Genomic DNA, 25,371 nt, shown 5'->3' with positions numbered 1-25,371 from the left:
TCTTTTTTTTTCCTAGCAACCATTTTTATTTGGTCATGCTGCATGTGAACAAATAACTCCCTAGCAATTTTTCAGCCTCTTTCCATCAGATTTCAAAGAGGAATGGAGGCTTTAGAGATAATTTTTTTTTCTGTTTATTTCCTTAAATTTGCCATAGCAGGAAGTGAGAAATCCTATAAGTGCCTCTGCTAAGGGAAAGGTTGGAGAGTCCCCTCATATCTGATTAAACATAACAAGATCCACATGAAAGTAAGACTTTGTAAAACTTCAAGAGGGAGAAATAGCATTCACCACATCTCATGCTGTCATCATTGTGGAAATCAGCAGAGCATAAGGCATGTCTTACAGAAGCTGCTAAGTTTCCTTGGTTCTGATACTCAGCAGATACCATGCTTGAAGGTTACTTTGTCTTGTTACGCCAAGGTTAAATTGTGGTTTGAATTCTTGATAATAGAATCTTGCCAGCAACCATAGAGACAATCTCCCAAGTTCTGGTTTTTTTTTTCTATTTGTCTCATAATCCAAACTTCTCAGGAGAAGCCACATGGAAAGCCTTTGATACAGCCTTACTATTAGAAGTCACTGCAACTGAAAAGTCCTTGTAGAATTTCATGGAAGTTAGACTTCCTCACAAAATAAAAGGTATAAACTAAAAAAGGAAAACAGCACCAATGAATGTCTTGCTGTATCTGTCACACACTTAATATTTGGTTTGTTGAAGCTTTGGTATCCAAACTCTGTGACAGAGAATCCTTACCCATCACTTTTCACCTGAAACAGAGGATTTTTACAGATCTAAAAGCTTTGCTGTCTTCTTACAGCTCCAAATAAATGCAAGGGTGACTCTTCTGACTCTTTCTGAATGGTAAAGACTGCAACTGGGGCTTTTGCAGCATCTGCATTTCCGAGAGGTAAGGAAGGCACAATGAAGAGAAAGTAAGCTGGTGGATGGTGTAATAGCCTCATAAAGGAAAGGAGAGAAATTTTTGGGTACTGTTTCCTCTTGTGAGGTTGATGGATATGGTGGAGATCTGATGACTGGGGAGGAGGCTTCAGGAGTGGAACAACTACATCAGCTGACATGAATTTAGACCAGATCCATTAGTGTGAAAATGTGAAATCTTTTCCCTGTCTCCCATCTTTCCCTTGACCTCCTAATGCTCCATTAATGTATCCCATTTCTGTGCTGTGCTGCTCATTTCACCTAAGCAGATATATCATATATTCTTGTGGTGCAAATATATCATATATTCTTGTCTCAAGATGCGGGAATTTACATAAAGTGACACAGTTGAATTTCTCCTGAATTTGAATTCACAAAACCAAACAGAACCTGACTAGAAGAGTGTAGAGATCAAGCTCCTGTATAAAAGAACATCCAAACAACATCCTCCATCTCTGAAGATTTTCACTGCTGACACACATATATACTATCAAAAAAAAAGAAGTTGATAACATCTACTTTATGCTTTTAAACCTAAAATCCTTTTGCTATACCATTAGTCAGCCTTAATATGTAACTTTTCTTACATTTTTAAATGTATTGAAGACTTACCCATATAGGGTTTTGTGCCAGCCATAGAAGAAGCTTTTTCTGAGCCTTTCACTATGGTTGCTACATTAAAGTCAGTGATATGAACGTGTCCTGCAATTACACAAAGTAAAAACAGAAGTTAAAATAGCACATCATAGAAATATTCCTCACTTTAGCTAACGTTTAAGTGATAATGTAAAGAAACACAATTGGAAATATATGTAACATTAATAGAAACATAAATGTCACTCTTAACTAGAAAAACCAATTTGGAAGCACAGTGATAGAATACTTTTCTTGTGTGGTTGCACCCACTACTTGTCTGCACTCCTGAACTGCTTTTGATGATCATGCATGAATCTTATGCCATGAACAAAGATAAGAAGTGGGCCCACAAGAACCTCATGAAGTTTAGCAAGTCCAAGTGTAAGGTACTGCACCTGGATGTGGGCAGTCTCAGACATTTGCACACACTGGGAGATAACTCACTGAGGGCAGCCCTGAGGGGAAGAACTTGGGGGTTCTTGTGGATGAAAAGCTGGACATGCCAAAGCAATGTGCATTTGCCACCTGGAAGGCTGACCCTATCCTGGACTGCACCAAAAGAGGCACAGCCAGCAGGCTGAGGGAGGTGGTGAGTCCTCTCTACTCTGCCCTTGGGAGACCTCACCTGGAGTGTGCTGAGATGCTGGCACAGGTTGCCCAGGAGGGTTGTTTATGGGTCATCCCTGGCAGTGTTCAAGGCCAGGTTGGGTGGGGCTCTGAGCCCCCTCACTTGGTCTGATTGAAGGTGTTCCTGCCCACCGCAGAAGGGTTGGAACAAGGTGATCTTGAAGGTCCCTTCCAACCAGAACCATTCTGTTATTCTGTTATTCTCTCTGTCTTCTCAGAACAGTAAGTAACATGCAGAAGCAGAATGTGAAGCTGTGTGTGAAATTTGCCTCATCTCCAGCTACAGTCACCCCTCACATCTCAGGTACTTGTGACACTGTCTACAATTGCATCCACTACAGGTTACCTTCAGCCTGACTTTTTCTGAGTCTTCTCAATGAGGGAGGGGAGAAGAGAAATGGTACTTTTATCACACAATAACTAAAACATTAGATCCATAGTATCAGAAGATGTGTATGTAACAGGAGCAGATCCCAAATCATCACTCATTTGGTGGCAAGGTGACAGGTGGCAAGAGGAACAGTAAGTGGCAGAAGTCAGCCTGAGAATGTGCTGCCTGACCAGCCAGACACAATTTAAACTGCACTAGTGAGGCTGAATGGCCCAAACTTTCTATTACTGTTTTCCTGGGATAATTTATGATAAGCATAGGTTCAATTGCTCCACCACTGTGAAGTAATAGTTGTTAATCCTGGTTTGTTATAGGCAGGTAAATGGAATAGAAATCCAGCTTGAAAATATGTAATGCTTTAATTTGACAAGTCTTCTTTCAGGTTTTGCATCTTTGCTCAAGGACTAGTGTTGCGGAGTGATGCAGATGTTATCCTCACTGTGATTGCATCTGGCAGTGCCATGGAGGACAAGGGTAGAACCTCCCTTCCCCATCTTAGCTCTGCACTCAGATCAGGATTAATATATCATGTGTTGAGATAGACTTCTGAGTGACAAATTTGTGTGGGTTTTTTTTTTATCAAGGTCTCAGTCTCATTCAATCCACAGAATGGATCAGGCTTTGGGCATGATGCAATTGTTAAGTGAGGGAGGTTTTTAATCATGTTTGCTGCCAAAGATGAAAAGAGTGTAACAAATGACTGATGGATTTTATCGTGGTGCCTGATGGAGGAAGAGCAGTCTCAACAAAACGTCATGCTGCTCCAACAATCTAACCTAGATCCTGCTCAAAGACCACAGGAAATGTATCAGCCAACCTCTAATTGTGCAGCTATGCATGTGTGAACTGAAATTCTCAGAGGACCCTAATTTGGTGAGATCTGAGCTGATTTTGAAGGGGGAAAGGAAGAAGGTACTTCCCACTGCTAAACTTAAAGCTGTTTCTCCAAATGAGAGACACAGCATAAGTTTTCAATGAAATGGTTTGCCTACTTTTCTGCATTTTTTTAAAAAACCTGCCTGCATTTTATTGACACTTTTTTCCTAAGATGCCCAGGCCAGGAAGCCCTCTACACATGGCAGAGAAAATGTGTGAGCCAATGAAAGGAAGGTGTTCTGCAGGGGAGATGCCTGGTGGGAGCTGAGGGCATGGAGAGGGGCTTTGTGTGAGACAGAGGCAGAGCAAGGGTGAACCCCATGTGCCTGTGGTCAGTAAGGGGGGCTGGAGGGATGCTGAGGTGGAGCTCTGCCTGCCTGTGCACACCACTGGATGATTTCAACTCTTGTAACCCTAAGGACTCGGGGGGTTTGGTTTTGGGGGGGAGTTTTTCAGTTTGTTTTTCCATTTTGTTTTGTTATACTTTGCTTTGGGTTTTTTTAAGTTTTTCATTCCTGGTGTAAATATTTCAAGAGACAATTAGACCCCAGTTCTCTATAGGAGTCTTTCTAATCAGCCCCTAAGACAAGTTTTTACTGTCACCCTTGCACATAGGAAAAGGGAAGGTTGCTATTGCTGCAGTGAATATGCTGGGATTCCACCTGCTTCTTACTGTTTGCAAAATTTCTGTTTGTGGGAATTTTTCCCATCTGTGCTTCACACCTTGTAGTTGATCTCCCTTTCTGGGTATGATTGTGAACATTGTATTAAATGTCCAAACCAAGTCTGTATCTTGGTATAAAATTGAACTAAACAGAATGTCAGTGTCACTTGGATTTAGCTCTCATGAACAATGAAGCAGAGCAGTACACAACAGATTCAGCAGACCTAACTAAATTCAAGTTAGTCCGGGGAAAGAGCTTGTTTCTTAATCCTTGGAGCTGCATGACCCCATATATAATAAGATGATGGTAGAGAGAAGGGAAGAAAAAGCAAATGACCACGTTCCTTTGACTCTCTGCAGAGTGACTTTTTCAAACCATCTCAAACTGCAGATTTCACATACACCAACACATACATTTGAAGAAGAAAGTATCTCAGTGGAAATTGTTTCAAAATTGCATTCCTTCAATCAGCTTCCAGTTAAGACTCTAACTACCTACAGAACATTCTATGACTTTGGAAAGCTTTATGCGATGTGACTTCTCTGTCTCACTTTTCAACATGGCCTGAAATTGCAGTATCTGAGGTAAACAGCAAATTATCTGTGTTTGGATTTAATTTTTGAGCAAATCATAATGACAATTAGAACAAGTCCTGAAAGTTGGCTGGGGCTGGCTGACTAACATTCAGCAGAGGAAAGTGTACATGACTTCAAACTTCATTGAATTTCTCAGAGTCTGAAACCAAAGGGGTGAATGTGATGTCCGAGAGAAGAAATATTATACTGGAGTTAATGCCATCAACTCAGCAGCACCAGAGCTGATTGTAAATCTCAGAACAGCAACATTTTGAAGTACAGTCAAATCTATTTTGGTCTCAGAAAGTCAAACCCTATGAAAAATTTAAAAAGCCTCTCTGGGTTCATCTGCACTATGTATGAGAGCCTGAGCTTGTACCCACCTGAACTTGGCATGACTTGGCAGTCTGACATTTATCATTAGGGAGATTGGTAGAAATTGCATGGCTGTAGATAGGTTCAGCAAAGCTCTGCACTTCAAAGTTAGGCTGTTGAATGGCCATGTAGGCATGTAAAAGTTTCAGATACACTTTCAAAATCTAGACAGCTTCAGGTGGATGAATTATGCTGGAACCTTTTGTCTTATTAATCAATATTGGAGGGTTAAACAAGATAGATTCCCTGCAAATTGTCTCACAGACATCAGTATGCAGCAATAATATTGGCAGTTCTGGTATTCAGAAGTTAATATTGAGATTCCAGTAATTTATTTTTGAGTAGGTTTGTTTCATCCCATTTTTGGTTTTAATGCTCATTGGCTACATCTTTCAATTCTGCTGAGAGTTTCCAAATACGAGAGTATTTGGAATTCTGCTGAGAATTTCCAAATTACTTTGAAATGTATTCAAGGTAATAGAGTTTTAAGGAAAACTTTAATGATCACAAACCAATATAATAATACATAATAAATTAATTCCAGCTTCAATTAATTTAGTTCATTCATAAGTGAAATTATTTTATTGAGTAAAATTATTGCAATCAGATGCCACAATCCATCTAAGAAACTCCCAAAGCATAATAACATGCAAATAGCCCTGTTAAGTCTAATAGTGAAATACTAAATCTGTGATTTCAGTGTGGAGAGCCATAAGGAGACGCTTTCAAGATTAGAAATAGCAATCATTCAGTGAAATTAGCAAATTGGACCTTCAAAATTAACAACTAGGTAGTGAGTCTTCACATAATCTATATTTAAGTTAAGGATCCTAACACAAGATGTTAAGGATGGTATAAATTCTGTTCACTCAAGAAAGCACCAGAAAAGATCTCGGAAATGGTCACTGGAAGCTGTTAAACTGCAAAAACCATGAGCCAGGAAATGCTTCAGTCACAAGAAGCTGGAGGTTGGGTGAGTACATGGGGAAAGTCCCCCCAAAAACTAGTCTTTTTTTTTATATTCTGCTCTGTCATTCACTTTTTGGAAACTCCTGGAGACAGGAAACTCAATTGGATGGGTGGTTGATCCACTGTGGTTGTTCTTCTGCCCTGAAACTGAAAGCCTGGATATCTGTAACTCTATCTATAGCAAGAGAGAGAGGGACAAAACATCTCGCCAGCAGGGAGACATTAAAAAAGGTTTGGGTCTTCTGCTGACAGGAGGGTGCTGAAGGAGTTTTTGAATATATTGAATCTGGTGATTGTAAATTATTATTCATCATTGTGGAATTCTAGATGTTTGGATTTGTTCTTTTTTTTCTTGAAAGAAAAACATTTTAAAACATATTAAAGAAAACACTTTTCTTTCTTGAAGGATGGTAAACTTCTACAATTTGTTGCTCCAAGAGGTTGTAGAGGCCAAGATCAGCTGCAGCTTCAAGGAGGCAGCAAACAAGCTCATTAATAAGAATTTCTTCACATTCTAAATGGAATAAGCAAAGATGCTTTAATATCCTACCACAAAAAATTGTGGGTGATAGGCAGCACTGAATCATCGGATGGCAAAGTGGCAAAAAGCACGTTCCACAAATAATGTTTCCTCTTGTCAACAATTGCAACAAAATTCTGGCCAAGTCACAAAGACCTTAAGACTGAAAACCAGGCTGTGGACACAGTAAATAAGATACTTACACAATGGGGCGTTCCTAGCTGGGTGGCCTCCATCCTAAGAGGACTGCTCTGGATTCTACTTATAATTTTTATTGTTTCTGTTGCTCTAACTCTCTTCAAAAAGACCCTTGTGAAAACCTTAGGGGACATTTATTTAATAAACAGAGAAGGGGGAGATGTGGGATGTGCCCATGGGGAGGACAGTGTGGGAATGCCATGGGAAACTACAGTCATTTAGCATAAGGCATTTCCCCAGAGTCCTCTGCCCCCCAGTGCAAATGAGCACATGCCCATCACCTGTCAGTTTGTAGTTGTCATCTCCCCAAGTTCTGGAAAGTTCCCCGTTCTTGTTGCTTCTAATGTTTCCCTCTGTAAACCACTCCTTTCTTTTTCCTTCATTGGCCCAGTTTATGTTACCCCATCCCTTACACTCCCTTCCCATTGGATCATTTGTACCCTAGTTACTCCTTCCCTCCCCAGTTACATACTCTGGCCCCTCCTGCCCCAGGGTTTTTCAGAGTCTGCCTCCCCTGAGTGTGGTTGTCTCCCTGCTCCTATTTCTGCCTCCCTACTTCTTCGATCAATCCTCAATAAACCCACTCAGATTCCAGCAGCTCAAGAGTCCTTCTGTCTTCCTGGTGGGGATTTTAATTGCTCTATCCAGGCATCCATTGACCAGCCAACTGAGGGTCACCCCGTGGGACTCGGTCCAGGGTAGTCCTCAGCCAAGGTCTTGGATCTGAGTCTGAAGGACTCAGGGAGTCTTTCCTCAGTAAACCAAGCACAGATCTTGCTGCATGAAACCATGTTGTGGAAAACTTGCCTGAGAAGTATTCAAACTCTTGCAGGCTTTTTGTAAACAGATTGTATTGATGGTGTGGTCACTTAGTAAAAGGCTAAGCCTGGATGCAAAAGTAGAGCTTGTAATTTCTGCAGAACCACCAGCAATATTAATTTCAATAGTGCTACCAAATAGCTATAGAAATAATGTTATCATCTCTTTAAAAAGTCAATTTATAATTTGGTTTACTACTGCTTGTTTTACTGCATAGAATTTAAGAAATTCTATGTCCCTTTGACATCATAGTTAATAGATCATGCAAACTTTTAAAGATATCTTTAATTTCTTTGATATTTAGACAAAACATGGACCATACTTAGTAGATTCCAGATCTAAATGCTGTCACTTCAGTTACATTGTTCTAAACCGTTAAAATGAAAGGAATAGAAGAGGAACCAGAATTCTGTCATTGAGAGAATTCTAAAATGCTTTTTTCTTTACAATACAATTGTAATAGCTCCCCTGAAACAGGAGGTAGTCCCTTCAGCTGTCACTGGAATAATTCTATTTCCAATATATGTTAGCAGAACAGAGAACTACTACTAAATTTAGAGATTAGTGTTAGTCATAAGAGGAAGAGCTTTCTGGGAAAACTGAGACAGAAACATTAAAAAAAAGGAGCTTTATTGATTGAATTAATTTCCTTAGAGAGTTGGATTCTGGTTCAGAGAATGAATCCGGAAACCGTCCCTACTTTCTCTCTTCAGAGATGGGATGTGTATTCTCTCCAGGAGACCATGCAATCATCCTCTGACAGGGGCTGAACACCATTTTAAATGGCTGGCTATCCCATTCTCATGTACCATTATGCTTTTCAGGATCATCAAACATTTATCTCCACTGATGCATCAGAAAATGTGATCAACCATGCTGAGATGTGGCTTTGATGAAAAGCATATGGAAAAATTCAGACTTCCTCTACCAGAATGATGTTGTATATGTTTTTGTGTTTTTTTTTTTTTTTTTGGGGGGGGGTTCTTTTGTTGGCTTTTTTTTTAATTTGTAAATTAGATTGATCACTTTTAAGAAAAATCTTCTGTATTCCTGAGGTATGTTCCCTAAGCCACACAGATAAATTACAGTGAAATTAGTTTTACTGAGCACAAATATCTATAATACATATTCTTGGTATATATTATGAAAGTTAGTAAATTTAACTGCTTGAAGATGTAAGGCAATGTGAATGGTGTAACACTAAATTTTGACTCAGCCAGAATAGGTTTCTTCAGTGAGGCCAAAGTAACCTAAGTCACTGAGACAAAGTCTCAGTCAGAAATGTTGTGCATATCCAATTACATGATGCTTTTTGTAAGCATAATTTGTTTAATGAACTGTACGAAAGACCTGGCGTAAAGTCAAGCATAGAGGAAACTGCTGTGCCATCTTAGAGGCCACAGCCTAATATAAAATTCCTTCCTGTACACCTGGTTAAGCTCATATTAGGTGAATTTTTTATGCTTACTCTGCAGCCAAATATATTTGTGGTGCATATATTCAGCATATTTTTCCATTGAGTGAAGTCTGATGATTTTGTTAAAATGATGTTACTATGTTGCAGCTTAATCAGAGCTGTTATGGACTTTGAGAATAGCTTTCTTCTTGCAAAAGAACTTCACTTCTGTAAGGTAAGCCTGAGGCAATTAGCATGGGACAGACACTTGTCCTACTGGTATCATCACTTTTAGTGAGTTGAAGTGTATAGACCCTTTACAGGCTTCAGGAATTCCTTCCCCCAACCACGTGACAGGTCTTTGAACCTGTTTGAACCCATGAATTGATAACTTCTAACCAAGATTTGTGTGCTTGTCTGGAGAGGTCTGTTTTTTCACCCCTTGTCTGCAGGTGTGCTATGAGGGAGCAGTACTCTGCTGCTATGTAAAAGAGAGGCCATCCATCCCAAAATTTCCAAGCTGCTTATAGGTAACCGTTGCTGAATAGCTTATAATCACAAAAAATCCCCTTCATTTGGCATTGTAGTGCTCACTCTGCTGTAGGTTCTTCTTTGTGATGCCTGAGTCTCTATAGGAAAGGTCTCACAAGAGAGCCTGTTTTTTAGCCACAAGAGGCTGGTTTTGTGCACTAATTGACCTTGATGAGGGGCAGGGAGAGATAAAGGCGACTGTGCTTGGAAGGCTGTCAATCAGAGATTTAAAATACTCATACTCATTTTGTGTTGCTGTTGACATCTTTAATTCACCAGGACTTAAAGGCAAGATATTTCTATTTCATGCTTGTTTGCTGATACTAGAGTCTTGGGAACATTAACACATGAGTCTGAAGCATTAAATTGCTGAAGTTCTAGATGGTTTAAAACTCCAATATCACTTAGCTTTATTAGCTCTCATGTTCCCAGGAGCAAACATAATCTATGCAGAATGCTGCCTCTTTAATCAACTTTTACTTGTATACCCAGCAGCTCTACAATGGATTTTGAAACATAATGCCATCATTGGCATAATTTCAATATTATAGTTTCTCAGAGATTTTCTGCTTTTTATCAATTTCAGAAGTAAACAAAGCACAAGACTTTCCTACAGTAGCAAGCACACATCTCCTTTTTCTAGCTAGGCGTTTTCCTCTATGTATTTCTGTTCAAAATAATACAAGGTTAATACCCTCTTTACCTACATTTCTTGTGTTTTCCCTATAAACAGTTGCAAGAAGATATATGGCATTTTAACTAAATACTTCTTGGAGAGAGTATATGTTTAAAATTTAACTTTAAATAAATCAGCTGCTTTTCTTTCATACCATGTCTTTTATCATTAAGAACATGGAATTAGTAGTTAAAGTTCAGAGCTGTTTATTACTGTCTACTCCTTTTTATGCTATTTAAGCCAGAGCTACATGTATGGAGGCAAACTTTGGAGTCAAATTTCCAAAATCCCTATCTAAATATTTTAGATATCTACATGAGAAATAATTTGTTATGTGGAATTTCTTGACCCTTCAAAAGTTCTAAAAGAGAAAGTAAATTGCTTGGTACTGTTCCATTGGTAGGCATCTAAAAAGGGGTTATGGTGATTCACGGAATCCTGTTAATAAAATACTAATTTTTTTTTACCAAGTGTCCCTGCTGATCTCAATTCATATTAAATTCCTTTGCATTCAGACCTTGAAAATTTCTGATCTGCACATTTCTTTGGCAATAGGAGGAAAAACCACAAAATCCACAAGGTTTTCTGAGAAAGCCCAGATATAGGTGGGAATTCAACATTGGAGGTTGATTTACCAAGCATGTCATGAGTATGCCACTGAGATCTCAGGAATTAGAGATTCTGAGAGAAACTTACCATGTTCATCCAGTAGTATGTTGTCAGGTTTGATGTCTCTGGAAAATAAGGAAAGGAAAACATTACATTTTATACCCAAAGGAAATCTTCAATTTAAAAGTTTTTCCCATTTGGGTATGAAGACTAAATCACTTAAACATTACAAACCCAGTGAAAACCATATAACACATAAAGGAAATTATTTTTATCTACGTATTTTTGCTGCCCTGAGAAAGCATACTAAAGAGGAACTCTGGGTTTCCATTTATTGTAGTTTTGTTTTCATATGGTTAGCATTGACATGGGTCTGGTTTTCAAGATTATGTGCTTTATTCTTTATAGCAGCAGTAAAATGAGAAGGCAGATTGGCATCTAGAAGGTGCCTGATTGCTTCAGGGACTCCACATTTGACAGAAATCATTTAATTGGAAGCATAGGTTGTTTGCCCTGTCTGCCAGACCCCACTGATCTGCCATGCATGGTCACTCACATAACAGCAGAGTCCTGTCTTGTGCTAATTGAGTATGTCCAGCAGCTCTGTCACTCCCAGATCCCCAGCTGGCTGTCTGTGACCAAGTACCATGCTGGGGAAAGGAGCAGGGATAAAGGGAGGTGGAGATTATGACAGGCTGGAGCATCCACTCAACTCTGTCATTCTTGGTACAAGAGAATAGCCCTAGAGAGTTGCACTTTCAGGATTATTTTCTGTTGACCTAAGATCATGCTGCTGTGAGGAGGGATGGAAACAACTTTTCCCCACCACTGTCAGGCAATTCCCACCCTCTTTCTTGGTCCAGAAACACTGCCATTGGTGTGGCCCTGTTGAGGGAAAACTCATCTCTCAGCTTTGCCAGCCGCCCGGGCCCTGGCTTGTCTCGCCTGCGGCTGGGCGAGCCTGATGTGGCAGCGCTGTGTGGCACTGCCTCACCACTGGCAGCTTGCACTTCATGCACTTTTGAAACTGTTCTTGCTGGGGCATTGCAGAGCAACAGTTGAGCAACTTGAGCAACAGTTTTGGCCCTTGGACTGAATTTTCTTACCTCAAAAGACAAGGAACCACAAATTGGCAAAATAAGCTTTTGAAAGTCTGCAAATGAGCTGCAAACACTCCCACCTTTGTAATCTCTTTTAGATAAGAGATGGCTTGATTATTCCAATTTGAACATTTCCTAGGAAAGTTTTTTCAAAACCTGTCCATAAATGGAAAAATCAAAAAAGTAAAGTGTTGCAAAGGGAAAATGTGTTACACTAGAATATTTTTTTCCCAAATTTAAAGTAGAGAAGGAATTCTAAAGTAAACATTATGCAGGAATAAGATAGCAAAAGCAATTATAATATATATATTGTTTGCATGATATGAACTCAGTCATCACCTAGGTTTCACATCTTTGACAGAAGAAGGAAACCTACACTTTCCTTAGCATTCTGGTCTTTCTAGCCCTTGCTGAGATTCATATGAAATTATGAAGTACTCTAAAATTATTTTTATAATTTGTGTAGTGGAAGCTGAGGAAACACATTATGAATAAGAAATTCATTTGAATAATTGTCTGCACATTTGGAAATAATGTAGAATCCATATATATGTCTGTATAAGGAACAGGATCTCATTATAAAGAACTATCTGGAATGGAAATTTAAAGTTATACAAATATTTCAGTGTGAAATACTGTCTTCTGCTTATAGGCTACCTATAATTGTCTGATTCAGCAGCAGTTCTAGTTATTTGTGTAATAAAAGGAACATCTGTCCTAGAGCCTATTTCACCCCAAATCTTCCAGACTATGAGTTCTCTTTCCTTTCCCCTGTAATCACTTGGATATCATTTATCACACTATAATCTTTCCTTCTCTGATTTCATATTGGTGAAGTTGTGAGACAAACTGTAGGAATAAATACATTTGTTTATATTATGAAACATTCTGTTTTGTTTAAATTTGGAATTTTGTATTTTGTTGAATTTGGTTAAATTAGAATAGGAGATTCTATGCAATGCTAAATGTAATGTTATATCTAATCTCTCAAGTGATAGAGTTTTTGAAAGAGCTACTGCTCAGATGGTTTCTATATTTTCTAGTGACAATATGGTCCTTGGTTTCTGATAACAGTTTTGTGATGAGTTGGAATTGTGATTTCTTGTTGAACAGTCTTTGTGGTTGATTCATGACTTGAAAATACAGCAATAACTTTCCATGGAAGTAAGTAAGTAAGTAAGTAAGTAATACTTTTGACAGCTGAATTAAATATTTTAAACTTTACCTTCACAAATTTTAACATGCACAAACTGACTCTGTACTTTTCATGTGGGTAAAAAGTTTGTGGTCATACACAAGTACATTTGGGTCTCTTTGTGGCTTCCTAAAATCTGTGATACATTCAACAGCGCTCCAAACTCTTTTCCTCAGTTTAAGAAAATGAAGAATCAGAATTATACAGTCATTAGCACTTTACCAAGAATAAAACTGATCAAAAGGAGAAATTCATCTTTATGTGCTACTGCCATGTGTATAACAATACAGCACCCAGGGATTGCTCATTACAAGACAGTGCCTTTTTAATCTTTTTTTAAAACAAGATCAGTTCAAACAATTTGAATATCTGCAATGGTATTTCATCATTAAACAGTCTATACATTTTTATAGCCACCAGAGAAGACATTGACAAATCCACTTGACGACTGTATGTATCATCAAATATATTCTTCATTCAGTTTGTGTCAGTAATGTTCAGAAAGCTGAGTGGTAAAATTAGATCTGTGCTTATCCTTCCATGACTAATTCAGGCAGTGGCTGATACTTGATACAGATGTGCACAAAGCATAAAGCCTTTCCCACCTAAGGGATGTTCCCCACTGTTGGCTTTGCTGATTTTGCTCAGAGGCAGGATGTAGCTGGGGGCAGGCACCACAGGGCACATGGCCTTGCACGCAGCAGCACAACCCCTCAGTCCCTGAGGCAACCTGGTGGCCTCAGAGCCCTGCCTCAGACCTCAAACAGGATATTTTAAACTGCTCTTATAGCAAGTGAAAGGCGTGGGCTATTTTGAGCCCGAAGATAAACAAGTTTATGAAGTGAGACAGTGCAGCTCTGGGCTCACACGCCTGGAGATGTGCGAGGTGCGCGGATTCACATGGCAGGTGAGCAGGACAAGCACGGGGTCACCGTGCAGAGTGTGCCTTCCAGCAGCTCTCTGCTGCGTGGTGCCACGAGCACGAAAAGCTCTGCTCTCCAGAGGCAGCTTGTTGACAGCTCTAAAAACTGCAGAGGAGCACAGGCACTGCTCTGCCCTTGCACTGACCACTGCCAGCCAGGTGCCAGGCAGAGAAGGTTCAGTGGGGTCGAGGGGAAGACTTGGTGGGCCCAGGTCCATTACTGGATGTATTTAGAACTGAGGGCTTCTGGAGTCTGTTATATTTAGTTCCTCTAGATAAATACTCCAATTAAATTCACTAAACCACTGTTTTAGTGAATTTAAAAGACAAATTCTCTTTAGTTAAGCAGTTTAAATTCAAACATACTGTGTAAGTGAAATTCTATTTTGATTATACATCATTTTTTCTGAAAAAAATTTCCCATTAGCAAGATGTTTAAACATCAGGGTGTGAAATCAGTACCTTAACTTCAGGGTTTTCCTGTTACACATATCCCTAATTAAGAGAATTAATTTAAACACTAATTTCATAATCCAAGTACTTTGAACCAGCTCATAGGAGAAATTGAAGGACTTTTGCAAGGATCATACCATGGTTAGGATTCAGACATGCCCTGGGCTTCTCTCCAATAATTCATCAAGCAATGACCAGCAGAGCTATGGAAGCATCCTTGACACTGATTTCATAAATACAGCTTTGTCAGTTTGCACCAGTACTACTCCAGTTGTTTTTGTGTGCAGAAATATCAGAGCCACATAGGAATGAGAGTAGAGAAACCTTCAAAGTCTCTTGCTCAGTGACAGGACAAGGCATAACTAACACAAAAACTGGCCCAAGAAACTCAAAGGTGCAAACAAGTGAGAAAAAAATTAAAACCCCCACAAATTAATTGCCACTTGTTGATATTGCCTGTGAAACCTTTTCTAGATTTCTTCAATTGCCTTAGCTAAAAATATTTTAAAAATCTGCCTGAAGGATGAAAGTTGAGCAAGAAGATGCTACATATAATTCCCAAGTAGGAAAGAACGACTAATAATCTACTTGTATCTTTTATAATATCTAGGCTGTGTGTGCATCCCACGTGCTTGAAGATGTTCTGTCTGCATGGAGTAAAGCCATGCATGTGGCTCAGCTCATGTTCACTGCCAGTCAGAGTGTCCTCCCTGGAAAGGCTCACAGTGCTTATAAAGGACTTAGGTTCAAGAATCTGCAGTTTTAATTACCTTTTGCATTAGTTTCTTTCTGATGTTATTAAGTGAAGTAGAAGCAGGTTTCTAAATCAAGAGGTGGAGAAGTCATGCAGTCTTCATCCTTGTTGGTTTTCAAGACCTGACTGGATAAATCCCAAATAACCTGTTCTGATCTGAAGGCTGCTCCTGCTTTGAGAAGATCATTATGCCAGAGGTGTCTGGAAGTCCCTTCCACCCTGAATTAGTTTGAGTCTATGAAAAATAATGTATCCAAGTTCAAAGACTGTCTTACTTCCCCTCCTTTTGACTGCTAGGAAGTTCATGAAGGAATGAAGAAAGTGGTGAGAGAGCTGTATATGTGGAATTTAGTGAGTCTTTGATATAGTCCATAGCAGCTGGCAGCTAGTGAGAGCTTTCACCTCTTAAATTCTATCATGGGGCTCGAATGCTCATGAAGGAAATGGTAGGAATAAATAGCCTATCTTCATCTTGAAATGAGGTTAAAATTGAAATGCCCTGCAGTTCAGCACTGGAAAGGTGTAACACAATATTTATTAGCTATGTAAGTGGTAAAAGAATGAAGATTATATCACCTGAAGAGGACTCTGAGAATTCTCAGTAGGAATAACCACATCTAGATGACTGCATTGCTAGTGTCAGATAAAATGACAGCAATTATATATATATACATCAAAAGGGGAGAATCTGAATAGCTCACCTGGATTAATGACCATAAATAACCTTCCAGAGGTCACACTTTTGTGTCCCTTATTAGATTAAATAATTGTAACAAAAAGACTGAAAAACATGTGATTATGCCACTTGCTCTAAAGCTTGAAATTCAGTACAATCTCCAAAAAAGTTTCATGTGATATGATCAATCAGGACTTCATAACTTTTTGTCTCTGTTTTTACTGATTGGACTTGAAACATCCATCTACAGAAGAAAGGAGTACGTCTGGTGAATTCAACCATTAATTGCCCTCTGTTCTCAAGAAAAAATATATATTGGCTACCACTTCACATTGAAAACAACTAATTTTAAGTAGGTTACAGAAAATTATTGAAAAAAGGTGCTATGCAGTAATTTAAATTAATGTAGGTCCTTCTGCTTATATAATTTCTGAGGATCTGTAAGAAAACAGTCAAAAAAGAAAATATCTAAGGCTAAACAAAAAAATTCCTTGTGAATAAAGAACAAATAGATTCGATTGTTTAGTTAACAGCAGAGACCTGTAAGATGTGATGAGAAAAACAATAGTGGCCAAAAAGCTTCTCTATTTGCTTTTGGAACATGAATGTGGTTTCATATTCCATGAAACCAAAGTAAGCTAAACTAACAGCATTTTATTTATACAACAGAGAATTAAACTCAGGTTAATTACTACAAGACATAATTTCATAAAAATGCTTCTGAAACTTAAGCAAAGATTTAACCATTGATGTGAATAACAAAACTACCATCTAGAGTTACTCCAGCTAAGATTAATCTAATTTATTAAGGAAAGCACTTCTACAGCAAATACAGACACTGTCCACCTCCTCCTCCAGGTCAGTGGTGATGCCTAGAGCCCTTGGATAACAAAACTCCTTGAGTCACGAGACATGTTTGTCTCAGTCTGGGTGTAGTAAACCAAAATTCACATGTGAATCACTGAAAATTAATTGGCTGGCAATGAAGGCAGCCCATGTCCTTGCAGAATGCTAAGGGTTTTTTTTTCTCAAAGATAGTTTCAGCACGTCACAGAGAAATCAAATTAGACTGATTTTGCATTCTCATAAGGATGCAAAAGAAGGATTAGGATTCAGACAAAGGCCCTTGAGATCAGTGGAAGGATTATACTGGCTTCAGCCAACATTGTTTCCACTCTAATCAAGGTTTTCTAGTACATTTTTCTCTTTAGTGCTAACAACCCAACTGTTTTGTAGGATAAACCTTAAAATACTGAGTTAAAGGTTTTTTCTTAATCATGCAGTGTGTGTCTAATGATAATTCTTTTTCCTTACATAGAAACAGGCATTAAGATCAATACTAGGTGCATAGCAGTTCTCAACAGCCATAAAAAGGGCACTGAGTTGGGAAATACAAGTTTCAGCTATGGATTATTTGAGTTCACATGAGACACCACTGGATCAGAGCACTGAAGTGAACCATATAATGTATGATAAAGGGTTTTCTCCTAGTTATGGAAAGAAATGTAAACAAATTCTGATTCTCACAGAGAGGGACCTTATTTCCTTCCTATTTTTTTCTTACACTCACAAATAATACCAATACCCAAGTCATGCAGTTCACAAAAGAAGTGACTGCATAGATATTGAGGTTTTGTTTAGCTGAATTTATTGACGCTTTGGATAAAAGTCAATAAATATTAACTACTGTACACCCAAGAGATTAATTTCTCCAAACATGTTTTGCTTCTGTGAGGGTGGCCCAGAAATGAGGTATCTTCCAGGGCTGAACTGTGCAGGGCATCTACCTGGAGGACTTGCTCAAGAGATAGCCTTAATGAAGTGTGATGAATCTTTTCTTCCCATTGTCAACAACTCATCACTTTATCTTTTTATTTTTCTGGTCCTGACCAACATTCTTCCTAGCTTCCAGAACTACTCAGTGGTTTTTAAAAAAGATCATAATAAGAATCTCAGAGTTCTTTACTGTTATTTACGATTAGATGAATGGGAATGAAAGACTTTGACAGCTCCCGGCCTCTGATTGCCTGTTCACATATCACTCACTTAGATCTCAGCACTAATTGCTGCCACTTACTGTCCTTTCATAAAAAGATCTTCAGAGCCTTCTATTCCTGCTCAAATGAATGTTGTGACATTATATGACCCTCTGCATCATTGTAGTTTTGAAATTTAAACAATTCAGTAAAACTGAAAATAAGCTGAGAGGATGAGGTATTAATTAGATTATTCTGTTTTTCTCTGCAATTCCCCTTCCTGGGTTTTAATGCAGAAACAAAAAATCCATAACTACTTCCAACTACTTGTCTGGTAGCAAGCTCCTAATCAAACTCCCATTATCCAGTCCATTATCATATTTTGGAGCCTTTTCCTTCTGTGGGACAACTTGTGTAGCAAGACCACTGTCTAGTCTGTATGAAACATCTAAGTGCTTTAATAATTTTCACAAGTGAAAAAGCTCTCACCCCTGAAGGCCTCTGGAGGCCCTACCTCTCCCTATGTACATTTAAAGAATATCTGGACACCTGGCTCAAGGCTTGGGATTGTAGTGCCAGTTATATAGAAACAAGTTACTGTGATGCTGAGCTGTGTGGTGCCTGCAGTTCCTTTCTAGTTTAGTACTATTTTTTACCAGGTGTCCATGACAATGTTGGATTTTCTTAACACTTGTACTAGCCGATTTTATATAGCTCTGAAAATAAAGCTGTCAAAGAAAATATCAAAACATGTTTATTTACAAATGCCTTAACTGGAAAAAGCTTGTTATTTTCCAATTTTAGCCCCATGTGGAAATATACAAATATGAAAACATCTTCAATTCTTTCCTTGTAGCAATAGGTGGCAGTAATGATATCTACATTTGTCTGGATGGCCAGTGGGTTTTGGAAACACTGTATTTGTCAGTTTTATCTCAGATAAATAGTTGTAGTATATATTGTTATCCCAGGTTGAAGAAAATTACCTTTTTAAAATAAATGAATCCTATAGCTAACCTTTCAAATTTCTGGGTATATATAGCCAGGAAATAGTTTTCTTTGGCTATGTTCAACTTCTGAATTTGCACATATGTCAAATGAAAATAAAAATATGAAACACAGATTATTTCATTATATTCTTATTCAATTCATTATATTATTATTCAGTTCTTATTCAATAACCCAAAATTGCTTTACCACAGAGGTAATTATATACTGCAGTAGCAAGAAAAATAGGCAAAAATTCTTAAATGTTATAAAAGCTAGAAAGATTTGTCCAAAGGAGTCTGTGAATCTGTACTTTGTCTCCTGTGTGCTGCAATATATGATATCTCAGAGAATGGGATTGGAAAGTACCACTGCAGCCTTATAAACTGAGCTTTTCTATAATAAAACTCAGGCTATATCATCCAGGATTTGTCTTCCTGACACAATGGTTCTTTTTCAACTAAACATTTATAAGCACAAGCAACTTGCAGGCAATCTAATGCTTAGTTTTCATTTTGCTTAAAGAACTTAAAGTAATGACAAATGTTACACTTCCTTTGCTAGAATTATTTTCTAGAGTTAATGTTACACAGGTACAGGTCTTGGAATTCCACGCAGTGCTGAAGGGAACCTGGGACAGCTGTCAACACTGATGATGCCAAACACCACTGTATTTCAAATAAAAAGCTTCTTCAGCCAAATGCTTCTTCAGATGACATGGAGGAGTTGTGCAAAATCACCACAGAGCAGTAATTGTTGATAATCTCACAGCTGATGACGGTAATATTTTCTGTGTTGCAGAGTCAAGTATTACTGAGACCTTCTGTGTGTACATGTACAAGGGTCAAACCACTCTGCGTGAATCAGCTTTTAAGAGCAGGTGACACCTCTGATAACCATGGGAAGGGCATGACTCATTAGGCATGAACTGGAGCGTGGCATTTGGAAAGAATTATCTGGTACAGGAATGCATACACAGGAAAGTGTATGCATTGCAATGGTGATGCTTTCTTCCATGACCCTGTGTAGAGATCTTTTGGCTAGAAATAAGGGAGAATGTATTTGGTGTGTACTCTCCCAGCAATTGCAAGGCTATCAGTCTCCTTCTAGTAGAAGGCATAGGCTCTCTTCCAATTTTCACAGGCAGAAATCCATGTGTGAAACTAAATGAGAGAAGAAATTGATGACATTTGCCCTCTGCCTAAAGACAAATCAGGAGAACATTGTTACTGATAAGCACATTTGGCTTCATCTGTTGTAAAAAACCAGCATCGCAAGTGTGGTGTTTTGTAATGACTGAAATTTATATAGCTGCTCCTTTGTTTTTGTCTGCATGAAATATGGAATAGATCCATTCAGATGTATTGCATGCCCAAGAGTTTGCTTAGCTTATCAGGCAAATTCAAAAAGAAAATTTACAAAATACCAAGCACACAGGTGTGCTTGTCAGCCACTATTCTTAAGTGTGTAATTACTGTATAATATCCATAATATTTACCTTAAACCCTCTACCAACCTCTATACCTAAAAGTTCATGTGCCACCTGCTAGAACAACAGTACCCACAATAATATTATCACATTTTTTAACAGCTGTTTCCTTCATCCATACAATAGTGCTGCCAATTACAGTCAACATGGCTGGCAACTAAAGTGTGGCTCAGCATGGTGCTCTTCATGTGCAGGGCAAGGAAAGAAACAGCAACTTCTGAAGGCTCCAGGCTTTCAGCAAGTGCCTGGGCTCAGTGCAGCAGTGAAACTTCCCAACAAGCACATTTTCTGCTGATCTGAGTTTCAGCAGCAGTGCAGCAGGGAGAAGGGCTGCAGAGCAGCAATCAGGAAACAGCCATGTGGGGCTGTGTTGTTCACTCTGATCTGAAGCCCCAAATCACCCTCACTGCTGACAGCATCTCCTGCTGGCTTGTGCCTATGACATGGGTATGAGTATTTGGACCTTTATTCTTCAAACTGACCACCTGGCATCCCATAATATACACAACCGGAACATACCACTAAGAGGATATTGAATGTGTTCCAGAGACAAGTGAACTTTGATGTCCTGCATATGCTTCCCCTTCAGAGTAATTTTATGAATGTAATGTATGCAGAAGTTTACTGCAGTAGACCAGGAAGGGAGGTGCAGTCTATTCTAGAAAAGAAAATTATCTTTCATAAATTATTAAAAAACCGACCTGCTCCTACCTGAAATGTCAGTAGCATGTCCTATTATGCTTTTTTCTACGTTGAGCTTCACTTATCAGTAACAAGCTACTTGTAAGAATAATTTTGTATGCTTTTAAGAAGGAACATTTGCAAACAAACTCACAGAGCAATAAATATGTGTATTACTGCATATTGCTCTTTGGAATAGATGAGACATGACAGGCAACATTTGACCCAAACCCAATTCCTAGTTCGGTACATCACCCTTCTAAAATGTTTCTCTACTCTAGGAGGTGTCAACAATATATTGCTTGTTGCCTGAAATCAAACAGACAAGTATTCTAACTTCTCTTGAAGGATCTGGATAAGGAATCTTGGAATTGGCAATACTGTTTGAGCACACAGACTGCAATGCCTGGTTAACTGGATTACTAGGCAAGAATACAGTTGGGTTGGAGGTAAATGTAGGCTCTGTGCAGAGAAACTGCTGCTACAGTAACTACTTGCACTGAAATGATTATAAGGATTATTCTTGCTATTTATTCAAGTGAAAATAGATTTGGGATTCTGATCTCAGGTTAAAACAGTTGGATTAGGTTCTATTGTGAATTAGGCATCTATATACCCATTTATTGCCATCAGATGTATAAACATCACAGTCACTGGAGTGCAGAAGCCATTCATATGACTGCCTATTTTTAGATGAACTGAAAGCTTTATAGATTCTTTTAGCTTTATAGATTTTTTGGCTAGGTTGGCTTGTTTGGGCAGACAACTAGAAAAAGTATAGACTCCCTCATTTAAATCTTGGTGAGCTGTGGACTAAGTTTTTAAAGACATAAGAAAAATCTTGCATGCTGTGTGAAATTATGAAAACAACTGGGGGTGTTCTCAAGTCAAATTATGGTAAGGTGTTATCACAGAAGTGCAGGCAGGTGTTTAAACCTCTTGCAGGAGTCACACTCCAGGCTCTCATTGTCTTGTTTGACGTCATCTCACACCATGAACAACGCAATCCTTCATACATGATTAATTGTGCAGTATTTAAAACACCTCGCACACTTCAGAAATTTTTTAGTTGCTGCAATCAAAAAAAAAAACATCCTTCTAATTTGCAGCATGAACCTTCTGAAGCTCTGTATTGTCTTCTATCTTGTATGAAGCTTAGAGGGAGATGTCTGTGGAAAGAGCTTGGGAATTCCTTGCTTCCCTCCAAGGCAGGTGGACTTCACAAGCTCAGCTGTTTGTGGCATGCAGGGAACCTGGAAAATCCACACAGTGGTACAATATTTTGTTGCTTGTGTACAACTGGAGCCACATTTCTGCTTGAGGAGCTAACATCTTGTCTCATGTAAGGAGACAAGTGTTTCATAGGAGGGAACAACAGGCAGTGACCAACCCCATTAACTGAAGAGTTACAGTGGTCTGATGTACAGGTTCCAGAATCTAGACAACTAAGGCTTAATAATTCCATTTCTCAGCTGTACATCTCATATACTATTCATTTTTGACACCGTCTCTTCCAAAAGCAAATATTAAACAATAATGTCAGGATAAAAGACTGGAAATACTGGAAATGTACTTCCTTAAGCACATGCTCATAATTCTTAGTTTCAGCAGCAGAGTTACTCTGGGACTCAGGGAAATAAGCTGGTACTTTAATTAGTGTTAACTCTCTTTACATATGTAAGTGCATGTGTTTGCGTTGGGGTGCATCTGTAAAGCATTTCTGTGTCTCAGGAGATTTGCAGAAGACAGTTGAAGGAGCACCACCAGGGGAAAATTCTGCAGCATCTCAAATTAAGAGGCAAGCTGTGACTTTCTGTGGGTTTTAAAGGCAGAACTCTAGATAACTAATACATTTAATTAGCATAAAAGCTGAGAAATGCAGCATCCTGGCAATAGCTTTTCCACTCAGCAAGTCTTGTTAAGTGACTGTATTAGTAATTGTTACTGATTATTGAAAATACATCCATTATTTTTTATTGGATTTCATTCAAAATAGACCTCTGACACACATTGAGTAGTCTGACTTTAATGAAGAGCATATCTTAATTATTGTAGCAACTTGGGGGAGAAACATAGGAAATATAAAACTGCATTTCCCCACATCATCAGCTTTTCTAGAAATACACAGAGAGCTGGATCTTATGTCCGTGTATTAACTTTTATCTGCAGAGCTCTGAGCAGAGGTTTTCACAGCTAGTCAATAAAGCTGTTTGATCCTACAATGACAAAGAAAGACATACTCCAAAACACTGAGCCTTCAGTAAATCTTATCCCACTGACTGGGAATTCCCATACTGCCATGAAGCCCCTCTATATTTCCTCTGTTACTGCACCCCTCTGTTCACTCTCTCTGCTTACTCCTAACTTTGGCTTTGAGGGTCTGACTCTTTCTATAGCAGTTTTCCCTTGCCCACTTCTACACCACACTCTGCACTCCCTGGGCTTTTCCTCAGCCATCCTAGTTCCCCTCTGGACACCCCTGCCCCACTTGATGCAGGTAGATGATGTCCTTGTTTTGGTGCCCTCAAATCCATCTATCTTACCATGAAAGTCTCTTTTTTTCCCTACTGTCTGTCCAAAGAGTAGTTACCCAAAATATTTGCAATCTAGACTCAGCCTGATAGCAAAGACAGTATCTGAGTATAGAAAGAGGGCACACAGTTTTATCATAAAACCTTCACATTTATCTTCTAATGTATCTGTGTCCATAATTAAAACCCCAAACCTAAAAAAATGTGACATGTACACTAAGATTATCACTGAAATAAAATTTGAGACTATAATGTGATTAGACACAGAATAGTCACTCTGAAAGGCCAAAAAAGAGAGATGCTCCAGTTTTGTATTGTGTTTATCTTGGGTTAGAAAGGAACTCCTCTGCATTCAGAACACTACAAAAGTTTCACATTTATAACAAAATGAAGAGCTAAATGTCTGAATTAAAATGGGTAGCCACTGGATATAGGCTATTTCTCATTATTATTAGTCAGATTGTAGAGATGATTTTGATCCTCACTATAAAGAATGACCCAATTAATCTGAACCCAATTTAATAAATTTTGGTTTCTTGAATGTGCACTGCCTACCAAGTGCTGTTCCCACCTTGCAAGGTCCCAGTTTGGCATAGTATTTTAATGTCTTTCCCCACTGACAGTATTTCTTCATATGCAAGAGCATAGCTGCTGAATTGCAGGTTTACCTTTTCTCCTCCACTGCAGGAAAGCACAATTATCCACACTGCATTATCCCAGGAAATTCCCCTGGGATAAATGTAAGCTGTGTATGCACATGCTGGGAGAAGCAGAGGCTCATCAGTAGCACTGTCTGTCATACAACATCAAAGCTTTGAGCTGCTGTGCTTTCTCTTCTCTAAAATCCATCCAGGGGAGTTGGGACAGGATTTTACAGAGAATATAGGAATGTTTGAAAATAACCTTGAGGAAGTGTTGTGAGGAGCATCCAAGGAGGGGTAGAGAGAAGAAATGCAAGGGGAAAAAGTTGAAAAGGCAATTTCAGCATAACAAAACTGATGGCAATTTTTATCTTAATTGCAGTCCATGCTCACAAGATAATTTATTTTTGAAGAAGAAACTGTCAGGTGATCACAATTACAACTCTCACTCTTTCTCATCTCTCAGTATATCTGTGAAGTCAAAAGTTGTACAAAGGAGACCACATCTCACCTGAAGTATCAGAGCTGTGCTGAAAGCTTCTGAATGCATTTCCAAGGCATGAAGGAAGCTCAACTTGCAATATCTATTAATGAAATCTCTTCTGCCATACCATGAACAGTTCACTCAACACCTGAGATACAGACTGCTGCAGGCATGAAGAAATCAAGTAAAAGTGCACTTTTTTCTTAAGTTTTTTTTTATTTTGCCATACATTAGAAAAACTTACATTGTAATGAAATCTCCAGGGCAATGATAGCATACTTTATGTATGTGTTGCTCATCCAAACTGAATTGCCACCGCTGAAGCAGAAACAGGAGAAAGAAACCATTGTCCATATGTTGCTCTTGGTTCATACTTTGCTTAGTATGAAATTTACAGTCTTTTTCCATATTCCCTTTTCCATCTACACACTTTAATCAAAGATTTAAAATTTCTTCACTGACTGCAAACAAAAAAGATTCAAGCACACTGCCTGCAAATCTGCCATTTCAGTGGAGACTCAGTCTGCTCAGAGTCACAGTGGCGTGAAATGTCCAAGATACAAAGGTATCAGAATACTTATAACACTAACATTAAAGCTTTGGAGAAAAAGGGATTAATGTTGTATTGCATATGGTTAGGTCTTGTTCTCTTCTCTGCTAGTTGGGACTTCACATC

General features: G+C 38.6%; 1 protein-coding gene across 3 annotated transcripts in view; it reads right to left on the bottom strand.

The window, feature by feature from the left end:
* The window catches only part of STK32B (serine/threonine kinase 32B), a 160,131-nt gene that overhangs the window by 41,961 nt on the left and 92,799 nt on the right, over positions 1-25,371 (bottom strand). For all 3 annotated transcript variants that reach the window (XM_053941695.1, XM_053941694.1, XM_053941693.1), the window contains exons 5-6: positions 10,894-10,931; positions 1,556-1,645 (exon numbers count right to left, since the gene is read on the bottom strand). In XM_053941695.1, the coding sequence (XP_053797670.1) occupies positions 1,556-1,645; positions 10,894-10,931 (128 nt within the window). The remainder of the gene's footprint in view (positions 1-1,555; positions 1,646-10,893; positions 10,932-25,371) is intronic.

This window comes from Vidua chalybeata, chromosome 4 (assembly GCF_026979565.1).
Source record: "Vidua chalybeata isolate OUT-0048 chromosome 4, bVidCha1 merged haplotype, whole genome shotgun sequence".
Taxonomy (NCBI): domain Eukaryota; kingdom Metazoa; phylum Chordata; class Aves; order Passeriformes; family Viduidae; genus Vidua; species Vidua chalybeata.
The sequence above is the reverse complement of the archived record's forward strand: the minus strand, read 5'-3'. Positions and strand labels throughout refer to the sequence as shown.